The 14,377-nt window shown below is 31.6% G+C and overlaps 1 protein-coding gene across 2 annotated transcripts; it reads right to left on the bottom strand.

Annotated features, from left to right (window-relative positions):
* Positions 1-1,425: 1,425 nt before the first annotated feature.
* Positions 1,426-10,355, bottom strand: LOC107423322 (ubiquitin carboxyl-terminal hydrolase 25). 2 transcript variants are annotated; one of them, XR_001581947.4, is made up of 10 exons: positions 9,741-10,355; positions 9,166-9,637; positions 9,003-9,078; positions 8,790-8,882; positions 5,873-5,959; positions 5,013-5,782; positions 3,614-3,742; positions 2,959-3,094; positions 2,548-2,851; positions 1,426-1,698 (listed from the first exon to the last, which is right to left on the bottom strand). XR_001581947.4 is itself a non-coding variant. In XM_016032862.4 (9 exons), the coding sequence occupies exons 1-8, from the start codon at positions 9,919-9,921 to the stop codon at positions 2,989-2,991; spliced, it is 1,914 nt and encodes a 637-aa protein (XP_015888348.2). In that variant the 5' UTR covers positions 9,922-10,355; the 3' UTR covers positions 2,358-2,851; positions 2,959-2,988. The 2 variants fall into 2 exon arrangements, 1 of the variants encoding a protein (XP_015888348.2); XM_016032862.4 differs by lacking the exon at positions 1,426-1,698 and having other exon boundaries at positions 2,358-2,851.
* Between the last annotated feature and the right edge of the window lie 4,022 nt (positions 10,356-14,377).

Below are 14,377 nucleotides of genomic sequence, written 5' to 3'. Positions count from 1 at the left end.
AGTTCTTCAAGGATTTGATTTCTGGGTCAAGATTATGACTAGTGTCCATTTTCTGACCTTGGCTATTAACCTTGCTGAGATTGTTAGGATCATATATGCGTCTGACTAGTGCAGAATAGGAATATGGGAATATAAATAGGAAAACGAGGCAGACATAGTAATAAGGTGAAAATATGATGAAGGAAGGTAAAGATATGAGAGGAAGTCACGAAGTTAGGAAACAACTAATGAAGCCATTATATTTGGAAGGGTTTTGCAATATGTAACATTGATAGACTCTTGAAATTTCCTGATAAAAGTTGAATTATTCAAAAAAGTTCCTTTATTTTTCTTCCTTCCCTTCGTTTTTACAATCCCTGAGAATCGCTTTACGACATGTTTGGATAAAAGGATAAAAGTAAAGTTAGTGGAAATCTAATTTTTGAAAAATAATAATATTTTTTTGTTTGGATAGTTATTGTGAGGTGGAAAAGTGTAGGTCCATGGAATTAAATTCTCATAAATGTAGAAAAATATATGGGAAAGTTGTTCTCATCTATATATAGGTGTTATTTTGATAATTTCAAAGAAAATAGCTTAAATTTTTTTTTTTAAATACATATTTATTTTTAATTTATTATATAATTTTAAATTTAATTATTTATAAATTTTAACTTTTCTATTATTTACCAAACAAACTAAGAGAAAAATTAATTCATAAAAAATTGAATTTTAAAAAATTAAATTTTGAGAAATCATTTTTCTTTTTAACTTTGATACTTCCCAAATGGGGTCTTGGACGAGAGAAAGACAAGAAGGAACTGAAGGCTGGGAGAGAGAAATGGTGCGAATGCAGGCACATTGTAGGAATAGCCAGGAGATTAAATCGCCTAAAACATTACTAGGTTTCTTTCTTTTCTGGCTTTTTTCACATGCAAATTGGACCAATTATTTTGAAGCTCAGTTCTGTAGGGTTATAATCTAGTGTCATATTGGAACTTTTTTAGAATAAATTGTTTTTGGGTCTGATTACTGGTACTCCCGGGGATAGGTAGATTTTTTCAAATATTGGAACTGAATCAGTGTGTTGGAAATATACCTGCCAGATTAAGGTTGATGTCTCATAGAATTTGCTGTTCCAACCCAGAAAGGAGCGTCGACTACAATGATTTGTACGAAGAAAAAAATAATAATATATATATATATATTAACTATGGTTGGTTTGGTATGGTTTGTACTATTTCATTTTTTATGGGGTATTAAATTCGCAAATAACTTGATATTTGTATGCGATCGAATATCTATTTCCGAAACCGAGCGCTAAGTTGGCAATTGCTCAGAGACTAACGTGGTTGAGCCAATAATGGGATGATCATAGCTTGTCTTATTTACTTACTGTAGAAAACATCAAGCTTTGTTAATTGTTTAGTTAAGAATTTGGGAAAAGATAGAGAATCATCGACCACAATTTTTTTCATTACTCCTTTCACAAAGGTGGTTTCATTTTCTTGGACATCATATCCCAACTTCAATCGATTTTTTCCCCCAAAAGAATTATCACTAATGATTTCGAAATTCTACAAAGATTTTTAGTTGGAGCAGTAATGATCTGAAAAGGCCTTGGTCAATTGCCTTTTGATCTGCAGTTGTCTTGTTTTATCCTCGTTGTTCCCGTGTAATCTTTGAGCATTTCCAAAGCTTTGGTGTAGTCCATTCAATCTTTCGTAATATTCATAAAAAAAAAAAATAGAATAATAAAAAATAAAACATAAGCAAACATTATGTACTAACAAACTCTACCCCCAACACAATTTGAAAACATAACTAACACGAGTAAAAGCAAGTTCATAACGTCTATTAAAAGTACATGGGTTATAAGAAGAGTTGAATATGGCCTGCTCCATACCATTGAGCACTACTTTTGTCAAAATGTGTTATAGCGGTAGAAGAATTGAAATTCAGCCACAAACAAAAGTTCATAGCATGTTGCACACAGAATAAATGTGAACAATTTGCACACAGAAAAAATGTCTTGCTAAAATATGGACTTCCAAATTGCCAAAATGTATGTATAGAAATATATTTAAGAAGTATTTTCAATCAGGATGCACCATGAGAAATCAAGTTTAAAAGATTAATAAGTGAAAAGACCCCCACCACAAAACCACATGCTCAACACCCAAAAAATAAGAGGCCAATGAGAAAAAACAATTAATCAACAAAAGGAGCCACCCTGCTCTTCTCCAATCAACTCCCGCATCCATATACATTCTACTAGCTATATATACCTGCATCATCAAAAGCAGACACAAATGCAAAAACATTCGCCCAAAATCTACCAATACAAATCATATTTCATGTGCTTTACGCGTCACTCATAAGATGTAAGGTAGGGGTTCTATTACTTCACGGGATTGGTGACCCAAAATTTTTTTTAAACTAGAAATGAACTCAATTATAGCATATTTCTATCAGTACTAACCGCCATACTCAGATGGAAAATTTGTAATGCATCCAAAAAAATATTAGGACATTATGCTAGATATAAGGCCAAAAAGGATATCATACAAAATGAATAGAATTTCTGACTTGTTCTCTGCCATTAAAAACTGCACAGCCTCATGTGAGAAAACTTTTGGCAAGATTTTAAGTCAGCAACTTTCCATCTCAATTTGACATTGCGCACCTATAAGTTCAAGAACAGCGCCAACTGAAAAGCATTAACAGCTGACTCCAGCGCTTGCTTCAAAGGAAAAGGAGTTTATAGCACATCCCCATATCCCTCTTATGTCTGGAGGATATCACCAACACTACAAAACCACTTAGTATACAGATTATACACCAGGTCCAGCCAGCAACAGATGTCAGAAGACTGCAAATATTTAAACAACATTAAGAAAAATAATGTTCTTTCCACTAGCTTTTTTATGATCTACACATCTAGAAGAACCAGTAGGAAACAGTACTTTTCCAACTTACCATACTTGAGAGTTGATCAAGAACCTGATGTCACTTCTCTTGGCTAAACAACCGAAGGCGTTGGATTAAGTCCTCTTTCAAAGACTCAGGTATTTGTGATATAAAAGTTTGTTTGGCATCCATGACCAACAACTTCCTGCATTTTAATGCACAACTAGATTAGAGTTAATGCTAGTAAAAAATTAATACAAAACGTAAATTATCAAATATTTAATGATTAAATTGCATAAGAATCTTGACCAAAAAAATTACATAAGAATCCCTTGTGTATAAATTTTTTTTTTTCCCCCCTTCTCTCCTCTTCTTCCTTTCTCGTACAACAATTATCAACATGAATCAAACTCATTCACCAGTTAAAATATTCAAATTCAAACTCAATTTCAGGGTACAATTAAAATTTTTTAGTACATTAAATAGGCATAAAGTTTTTTCAGTGATACTATAGAATTAAAGAAACTTAATGAACTGCCAAAATATCTAGAAAGCTCATGCAAAAAGAAAGAATTTTCACTTACGCAATTGGTGGTACAACTCATAAATAAAAACACTAGCCAGATACATAATTCAGAAGTCTTTAACAACAAAATACATTGTGAAGAAGCTTTAAAAACTTTCTTATGCATAAAAGGTAAATGACAATTAAAGAATTCCTCACCTTAGTTCATTATTATCTGGAGTGGAACCTGCTTCTTTTGTACGTAACCTCTTCCTTGAAGACATGAAACTGTAGATCTTATCTTTCCAACCGCAAGATTGCAAAACTGAAGATGTTTCTTCCTTGAGTCTAATAAATTCAAAAAAAAAATAAGTTAAAACAGAAACAGAAACTGGAAGTTTTGCAAGTAACATATGTGAACCAATTAATTCCAATAATATAACAATATTTGGACATCACTCAGGTGAGCAATGATTAAAACGCAGTGACAAAAAAAAAGGAAGAAGGGAAATTTTATCTAATGACCAATATTCAAAGGCAATATAGGAAAAAGACCTACATTTGGAAAACCAAAAATTTTGTAATGCTTTCATGAGATATTAAATATGGGACTCTGTTGGTAAGAAATCGCATCAGACATTAGGTCCAGGAGCCACAAATCAGATAATTTTAGCAACATAGTTTAGTAAGCACTAAATTGTTGCCAACAGAGATGAAGCGTCTTCTAACCATATTCTCCTAAATAATCCAAAAGCAAAAAAATGTGGTTTTTGTTGCAATCACTATCTGGGTTTCATTGGGGCCTTGTCTAGATGAATGCAAAGGATTTATAGTCTCTTGAAGAGTCTAGAGTTTACAAGCAGGGCTAGTATATTTGGCATTAGTTTCTGTGGGTCTTCAGTTCACATTATAGATTCTGTAGCAAGAAAGCAACAACACGCCTTGAGATTTTTGGAAACTCTTATTTGGATGTCTAAAGAAAATAAGCACTATATCCATTGAGATTTAAGGGAGTCATTATTTAATAGTAAATTCTTTTGCCATTATTTTGTCAAGTAAACTAAGACTGCTTAATCTGAGACATCTGGCTATCTTGTACTAACATCCAGTTCTATTCCTCTTTTTCCCTTTTTTCTTTCTTTTATTTATTTATTTATTTATTCTTCGGCTACATTTTTAATTATTTTTTTCTTAATTATACAAATAAAAAAACAATAATCACAAGATGAACACTATCTCGGCAGCTGAACACAAAATTATGGAAAATGAAGACATAACCAAGCCGAACAACCTCCTACAAATTTAAATAGTTTAGGTAACAATGCAACCCTCTTATTGCTTTTTGATAACCTGGCTATATCCATATGCATACCTGCCTTAGATTCTCTTGTCCAATCAAATGCTACAAACCTTCTGTATGATTCATATCTCTAATTCTCAACCCAGCACAGTGACTAACTTTTTATCTACTTGGGGTTTCATATTGATGATGATGACAACGAGACGACGACGACGATGATGATGATGACGATGATGATGATGTTGACGATGATGATGACAAACATAGGTGAGAAAAAATTTTAAATGGAATGCATAATGAGGGTAATTAAGTACATACACTTCCTTTAGTTCTTCAACTTTTGCCAAAGATTCAGCATCCTGTGCAAACAATATGCAAGAGTGCTGTGGTTTTCTTTTGGACCCAGAGGCCTCAGAGTGGAAGTTCACACCACCATTAACCAGGTTCTTGTGATCAGGTTCTCTCACTTTTGTCAAACTGCCTCTTCCACTATCCTCACAGGTATCTGGTTTTTCTGAACTAACACCAACTTTTGCAATGGTACCATTTTCTTTTGCCAACACAAATGCTTGCATCTTCTCACTGTTAATACTATCAACTTTCTCAGTTTTGTTTAAACCATTTCTGTTTACCATTGTTGACTTAGCCTTCTCTAGTTTCTCCATACGAATTGAGCCATTGACATTTCCGTTAGTTTCAATAGCTTGATTCTTCAAAACAACTTTTCCATTGCCAGCTGTAGCTCTTTTGGAACTAGAATTCCCAGTAATATTAAATTTTATCAGTGGGCTGGAAGGTGTCTTATCAAATTTAGATATTGTTGGGGTATCCTTATGAGAAGATTCATATAGCTTTATATTAGCTCCTTTAGGTGGAAAAGCAGGTTTCATGCTTTTCGATGCTTCATGGCCATTGCAATCACGAGACTTTACACCATTGGAAATGTTGCTAGCTGGGATGTTGGCAGATTCTTGTCTTTGGTTGGTACGAGAGAAGAAAAGAATGTAAACCTTTTCTGACAAAACCTTCTGCACAGTTGAAAGTGAGACAAAAGAATCATTGCAGCAATACCACCGACCCATTGCATCCTGTATAGAAATAGAGATTCTCAGATCAGCAAAGAGTTAGTGCAGATTTTTCTTCAGAATTATTAATTACAAAGAGCATGACATGTATACCTTGATATACGCATAATAATGTCCAGACTCGGGTGAGAAGCCTGAATGAACAATGGTACCAAAAAGCTTATATTCTGGTCGTGGATCCTGCAATGCAATGAACATTTTAAGAAAAGTACTATGAATAAAAGACATAAAAGTATCATTGATTTAAGGATTGAATAGAAATAAACAGCAATCTCAAGATACTTCCAAACACAGTATCTGCATGAGCAAACAGAAACTTTTCTAATAAGTTAAACAACATAACACAGATATCATATAAAAAATTGTAAATTGAGATTTGTTAAGCACTATGGCAGAATAAAGGACAGAAAAAATTTCTAATCTGTTAAAGCAAAAACACAAAAAATGAAACAAAATACAACATACAAAAACAAAAAAACTAAATCAAATGAAGCTTCTTAAGTCAAAGATTTTTTAATCACTGTAACTTGTTCAGGTGTTTAAAGGGGATAGATGCAACAAACGTTAATAAGTGGAATGGCAGCTACAGCTTCACGTTACTTATATCCTTAGCGTGATCTTTTTGCATATTCTAGAAATTTAAAATTTTCTTTGATCAAGTAAACAGCCTAAAAACTTTTTAATATGATGGATCTAATGACTCAATAGCAGCAAACATTAATAAGTGGAATAGCAGCTACAGCTTCACGTTACTTATATCCTTGGGGTGATCTTTTTGCACATTCTAGAAATTTAAAATTTTCTTTGATCAAGTAAGCTGACTAAAATCAGAATTATGCAAACTAGGCATTTCCTAATAATTTTACGCCAACACTAGTTCTATAACTTTGCGGGTAAGCACATAACACTATTTGATTTTATTATATTTTCTCTTCCAATTAATACTTAAGGTTAGGGGAGTAAATTAGCTGAGTCAAGCCGACTACCAAGTACTAAAGATTGTCAAGCTTGGCTCCCATATCATTAAAATAATAACATTTACGTATTACAAGTGTTTTGTATATTTAAATTAATAATATTTTATATATCTATGTATAACCACAAATTCAAGCTACTACTGAGCTACGTCTAAGAAAAAGAAGAGAAGCTACATGAGTCACCGACAAGCTACGCAACATGACTACCAAGTACTAAAGATTGTCAAGCATGGCTCCCATATCATTAAAATAATAACATTTATGTATTATAAGTGTTTTGTATATCTAAATTAATAATATTTTATATATCTATGTATAACCACAAATTCAAGCTACTACTGAGCTACGTCCGAGAAAAAGAAAAGAAGCTACACATGAGACACTGACAAGCTACGCAACATTGGTGATATGCGAGCTTCATTTATCGTCTCAAGATTGGCTCATGTTTTTTGTGAGCTGAGTTTGAATGAGCTAAAATTGAGTCAATCTCAAACAGTTCGAGCCAATTTACACCCCTTCTAATTATACTTTTAGCATATGTATGGTAGGATTTAACTTCCATATACAAAAGTTTGAAACAATCTTATAACTTGGTTAATGTAATTCAGCATGTATTCCTTCTAATCCAACTTTCTTTAATGTTGCGAGTGATATTTTCCCTATTCTGTAATAGAAATGAATTTCTTTGTACTGTTGAGTAAAAAATCTTCTTTAAGACAGTGATATATGCCCATGATTATTTGGTTTGCTATATAGTCCATAAAATCTCTAATATATACCAAATTCAAAGAGAAAGAAAACAAAAATTGTTTGTAATCATTTTTTTCCTCTTTTAATAAGTGAAGCAAAGATTTATATGCGGTCAAATCTGATAGAATCATCCCAAAGCCAATTAATGAGTCAAAAATCAAAGAATTTGATATAATTCTTCATCCGCCAGAAAGAATCCTGATCATAGCAAGCCCTGGTGCTTAGATCCCCTTCTACACTATGTTTAACCTTCTCAAACCCATTAAACCAAACCAATGTTGTCACTGCTTAAAATTAGACAGAAACCTTCTTGTCAAGTTAGTTGAAAGATGTTCACTTACAATACCACTTCTTGCAAATAGTACTGATGCAAGATGGAAAAAAAGAAATGATGCAATATGGAAAAATTCTTTGAAAACTTATCAAAAGAGGGGAAAACCATATTCTAAGGCCCAAATTTTGATTTGGAATTACTAGAGACCTTATAAGGATCCAGGAAGCTTTAGTTTGATTTAGTTTCTTTATTTAATTAGTGTTTTTTATCAGTTTCTTTATGTCTTTTTAGGTGATTTTAATATTTTGGTTTCTTATTTAATTAGGATTTCCTATTATTTTAGTTTCCTTATGTTATCAGGTGGTTTTATTATAAATAGGGTCTTTATATCCCTATGAGACAGTTGATGAATTATACATATATTTTTATGAGATTATTTTCTTTGATTTTGTGTCATGCAAACAAAAAGGAGGTGTCATGCCTAGTGAAAACCAAAACTATGTGTGATGCCTAGGGATTTTAGGAGTGATTCCTAAAATTGTTATGGTGAGATGCTAGAGCCCAAACTATAATTCTCTGTTTTCTTTTCTTCTCTACCTGTCCCACATCAAATACACTACTTACATCCTTTTGGTCCTTATCACGAAAGGACAGAATATCCCAACAAGAAAAATATGGGAATTCTTCAAAGCCATTCCTGCATCCTCTATTTTCCCCTAGGCAAGCTGAGGTCTAAGAACTTAACCTCTGTTCCCATCAACTATACTAAAGCAATTTACAGTTCATAAGTAGAACAGCTAGGAATTAAACAAACTTTGTTCACCAACTTTTTCTTTAAATTGGTAAATCCATGAACAGTCAACCTCTACGTTATACATTCAGTAGTAGATAACAGCAATGCCAAAATATATTATGAACTATGTAGCCAAGCACAATTAAGTCCAACTAAACAACTATAAATTGCCCATGTAATTACTTCATACTTCACTGAATTGAATATTTCACAAACCTGGCTTGCTTTGCACATGAAGCTTGAAAGAACCAAAACCTCTTCAAATGCAATGGATTTATCAATCTTCCCACCAAAAATGCCCTCAAATCTCTAATTACAAAATCCAAAAATTAGAATTTTATTGGAAAAACTGATGCGGCCATAACACAAATGAAACCCAAAAAATCAACAATATGACTAAAAGTAGCCAAAATGTTTAGATAAACCCACCTTCAGCTGGATGACAAGAACATTGGGAGCTTGAAGAATTGACATTTGCTTTCTGGCTGGTACCAACTTCTTGCAACTACACCAACAAAAAAACTCCAATCAGAATATAACAGAAACAACTCAAAACAAGAAGAAAGTTGGTAATAAAAATTGAGTGAGAAACCTTTCGCATTTGTACTTATTGTTGCCATCCAAAACCTCAGACTGGAAGAACCTTTGCAGGGCGTCTTTAAGCGAATTACTATGCAAAACATCAAGACTAATATCCATTATCTCATCAACCTTATTGGAGTCGGTGCCACAGGATAGACACTTCACCTGGCTCTGCAAAGTACCCCCGAAAATCTCCTTCACCACCGACGACGACGTTCCATTGGCATTAGCATTGGCATTCCCATTCCGTCGCAGCTTCTTGAGACGCAGGCAAGTGTTGTGGCAGGCGTCAATGACATACCGCAAGAACTCGTGCGCGTCTTCCTGACGACCGCAGCGAAAATGTTCGGCAAAAATCCTAAGACAGCTCTGGATCTTCATGGGCGCGTCAAGGGTAAGATCCAAACTCAAAGACCGCACTATCCGCTTCTCCAATATGCAAAAGGGACAGTCACGCTTTCTTTCTGCGTCCGAAGAATCGCCTGGAAACCAAGGGAAAAAAAAAAAAAAAACCAAAAATCAAAAAAATTGAAAAATTAGGGTTCAGAAAGAAAGAAGTAGAAGGAGAAGAAAAGGGTATGTTACAGAGAGAAGAATGGAGATTGCGGAGGCAGAAATTGGCGAGAGGAGGAGTATATGTAAGGCACTGTAGAACGCTGTTGAGGTAACAAGAATTGCCGAGGTTCTTCAAACCCAAAGGTGGACCATTCTTCCGCTTCTGACTCAGTAAACTCGGCTGCCAACTCATCTGCAATTGCAGGCCCATCAACGATGACCTCCCGCTGATGATGTTGATGGAGACGATGATGATGCATCGCACGACGTCGTTTTTATGCTCCCACTTCCCCAATTCCCCCACCAACACCTTCTCAATCGCATATCGTTTTCTCAGCTCCCAAACAATAAAACTCGAAAAATCAAAAATGAATTCCAAAAATTCTTTTTCCCTGCTTAGCGGGTTTTATTGCAGTGTGCATATCTATATATGCAAATATATTTGATGTATTTTTTTACATTTTAGGAATTGATTAAAAAAAAAAATAACATAAATATTGAAGAAGAGGAACGAAGAAGAGGAAGAGGAGGAGGAGGAGGAGGAGGTAGCGTTTGTTAGAAAACCCCAATTCCGTTGTCTGATTTACGAGCTTTCATTCCTCTTTCAATTTTTTTTTTCTTTTTTTTTTTTTTTTTTTCCGCTGCCTCTCTCCCAAATTCTGCTGTCTATGAGTTTACAGGCCGATCTTATATGCCATGGGCTTTCTTTCGGCCTCTTTTGTCTACTGGACTTGTACTTGATTGAGCCCATTACCTTTTTTGAAAAAACACCACTAGTATTAAAAGTGTATTTAAAACAGTTCTAATTGTATTACCAAAATAATTCTGTACTGTCCTCAAATTTTAAATTTTCTAAATTATTCTTTTCTTTCAGAGTGTTTTTCTTCGAAAAAGAAAACGAAAAAAGAGTTATATGCCACTTTGCTAAAGATGCAATTATGATGATGAAAACGATAAATGGTGATTCCAAATTGATATTTTCTAATTAAACTCAATCTATACTTTCACAAAATAGTTATATTGTTTTTAATTAAATAATAATAAAAGAAAAAAAAAAACTAAAACCAATTTCAAAAAAGCTTCTTAATCTCTTTAGCCTCACTATCCCTTTGGTTCAAAACCAAGAAAAACCAAGAAAATTTATTTTGTAAACATAGAGAATGAGAGTGAAAAAGATAGATAAACATTTTGTTTTTGCTTTTGAAGGTGGCTTTAACTTTTGAAGGGTGCCTTTTTAAAGAAAACAAAGAGAGTTTTAGAATAGTAAATGCTTTTTGGTTTGGAAAAGTGTATTGGTCATGGTCATGTGAATCACTATCTATCCTCCAATGACAATGATTGTTGGTTTTTTTCTTTCAAACGAACAACACTTTATGCCATTAAAGAAAAGAAAAAGATAAAAAATAAAAAATAAAAATATAAAAAAGACAAAAACCTATCCTAATTTAAAATGATAAAGAAATAAACAAAAATAGTTTACTAAAATTAATTTTTATGAAACTGTATATAGTTAGTTTAGAATTATAAAAAAAAAAAATTTTGTATTACTTGGCATAAATAATGATTAATTATGATCAATATCCATTTTATAATTTGTTTTTGAAGACATTTAACTTTTCAATGCAAAAGACAGTTCTATCCATGTTGCAAAATGTATTAATGGCATTGCAATTTTAATAATTTTTTAGTATTTTAACAATTCTCATGGATAAAATGCCTTAAATAGCCTAAAGTATTAAAAAAAAAAAATGGTAGGTATTCTTATATCCTTTCAAATGATGGTTAGATTAATTCAAACCTCCTATTAAATTACATGATTTTAGGGCAAATAAAAAATAAATAAAAATAAACAAACCAAATCTAATAAAATCTTCATTTTCTTTTAAACAAATAAAATTCTATATCATCAATAAATTATAGCAAGGTCTTCTTGAGCAATACCATTAGTTTTTTTATTAAAGCTTCGTGATAATGGTGGAAGACTCAGGTTTTAATATTTTATGTAGAAGTTAAGTTAATGTCATAGAGTTGTGAAGTATAATTTTAATTTTTATAATCCAATACACGTCGCTCTCCTCTTCTCACTAATCCTCCACTTCCCACATATCAACGTTCAAAGAAAATTAAAACAAAAAAGAAAAATAAAAACATAATCAAAGCCATTGATGAACAAGCCAAAACAACTAAAAAGAAAATTGCAAAACATTAAATTTTAATGTGGATGTTCATAAAATATAGTGCAGTTAGCATATTTAGAGCAGATAGAACTGTCCTGTCGCAAAACATTAAATTTTTGTCCATATAAATTTTTGATGTATACAGTGTTTTCCAAAGAACCTTTATCTTCAACCTCGAGTTCTCTTTTATTTCTCTCTCTTTTGATATTTCTCCTACTTATACTCTCTCCTTAGATATAAACAAATAAAAAAAAAAACCATTTTTTATTTCTCTTTCCTCTTATAAATGATTGCAGTTTTTTTTTTTTTTTTTTTTTGAATCATAAACAATTGAAGACTTGTAGATTATCAAACTAAAATTCCATAGTTTGTTTTGGGTAATTTTTATTATGTAAAACCATGTATTACAAGGAATATAATGAGATACATTGAGTGAGAAATAAGGAAAATAAATTAATTCATGATAGGACCATTTTGGATCCTTCCCAAACACCTGAAGTTATCCCACCTAGGGATGTCCTACTGAGTTTCTTATCAAAAATTCAATAAAATCTCCTTGTAATTGGATGTAACCTAGCAATACAAATAAAATAACATAAATATTTTTTATAGATGTCTCGTAAAATCATCAATTAGAGATAATATAAGAGTTATACATCTTAGGTTAATCTACCAAAGCTAGAGATGACAATTTAGGTCATGATACAGTGATACGACTCGAAAATGACACAAGATTAATGGGTTTGAGTTTATTATAAATGAGTTTGGATCAAGTTTAGATCGATCCGTTTAACACAATTAATAAACATATCAATTTTGGATTGACCTGTTTAACTCGAAATTGATCCAAATTGACATGTTCAATTAAACGTACCAATTTCGGGTTCATCCATTTAACTCGAAATTAACTTAAATTGATCCGTTTACCTAAATATGTCAATTAATGTGTTAATTCAATCCGAAACGATTATAACTAGTTTAAATTATAATTTTAATATATTAAATTTACCATTAATAAAACTTTAACTAATACTTTTTATTACTAAATATCAAACTTATTTAAGGTTGTATTATTAATTTTTTTATTAATTAAAAAAATAAAAAATAAAAATTATTAAAATAATATTTGTTTACTTAAATATAATATGTTCAATACATATATGGATTTATGGACGTTGAAAAAATAAAAATTGATATGCATAAGTGTATTGGAGATGTAGAAAATTAAAAACATAATTATTAATAAAGTTATTTTTATTATTTTTAGAAGTATTTGGTTTATTATGTATATATATGCACGTGTATATATATATATATATTTAGCTATTATATGAGATTGTTATACATTCATATCATATGTTATATTATTTATAACTATAATTATATGGGTTTTGCATATATATTTTAATTTTGGATTAATTAATGACTAAATTATTTTTATTTTATATGAAATAATTAATTTAAACAAGGTAATTTAGTTAATTGGATAAATTTCATGTAAACGGATTAATATCGTATAAATGGGTCAATTTCGTATAAATTGATCAATTTCATGTAAAAGTGGATGTCAACTTTGATTTAGCTTGCTTACATTTAATATACTTGTCATAAATTTTCTCTACATCCTTTCTCATGCATGACCAATATAAATGTTCATAAAATATAGCTAATGTCTTAGCTACATCAAAATATCCCATTAAACCGCCACAATGAAATTCGCTAATTAGTAATTCATGCAAATTTTAGATAAGAATGCATAATTTATCTCCTGTAAAGATGAAACTATCAAAAAGATAAAACTTACCTTCAGTATGCATTTTACATTGCAAATAAATTTTAGCGAAGTCTTCATCACTTGCATAAAGACTTTTGAAATGTTCAAACCTTAACAACTTAGCATGCAAAGTGGAAAGTAATGAATGCCTTCTTGATAATGCATCAGCCACTACATTATCTTTACGTGATTCATACTTGATCACATATGGAAAGGTTTGAATGAATTTCATCCAACGTCCATGATGCCTATTAAGTTTACTTTAACCTTTCAAATGCTTTAAAGACTCATGATCAGTATGTAGTACAAATTCTTTTGACTAAATGTAATGCTGTCACATCTCCAATACTCTAACCAATGAATAAAGTTTCTTGTCATACGTAGGATAATTCAATGTAGCTTCACTCAATTTCCCACTGAAGTAGGTGATGGGTTTACCTTCTTGTATAAGAATATCACCTATATCAATACCTGATGCATCATACTCAACTTTAAATGTTTTAACAAAGTTAAACAAAGAAAGTGAATGTGCATTAGTAAGTATATCTTTTACCAAATTAAAAGACTTCGCTTGCTCATTTCCCTATTTAAAGCTTACATTTTTCTTAATCACTTCTATAAATGATGCTATAATGATACTCAATTCTTTCATGAATCTTCAATAAAAACTAGCAAACCCATTAAAACTTCTAACATTGATTATAGATGTGCAAACC

Source organism: Ziziphus jujuba, chromosome 3 (genome assembly GCF_031755915.1).
Source record: "Ziziphus jujuba cultivar Dongzao chromosome 3, ASM3175591v1".
Lineage (NCBI taxonomy): Eukaryota > Viridiplantae > Streptophyta > Magnoliopsida > Rosales > Rhamnaceae > Ziziphus > Ziziphus jujuba.
The sequence above is the reverse complement of the archived record's forward strand: the minus strand, read 5'-3'. Positions and strand labels throughout refer to the sequence as shown.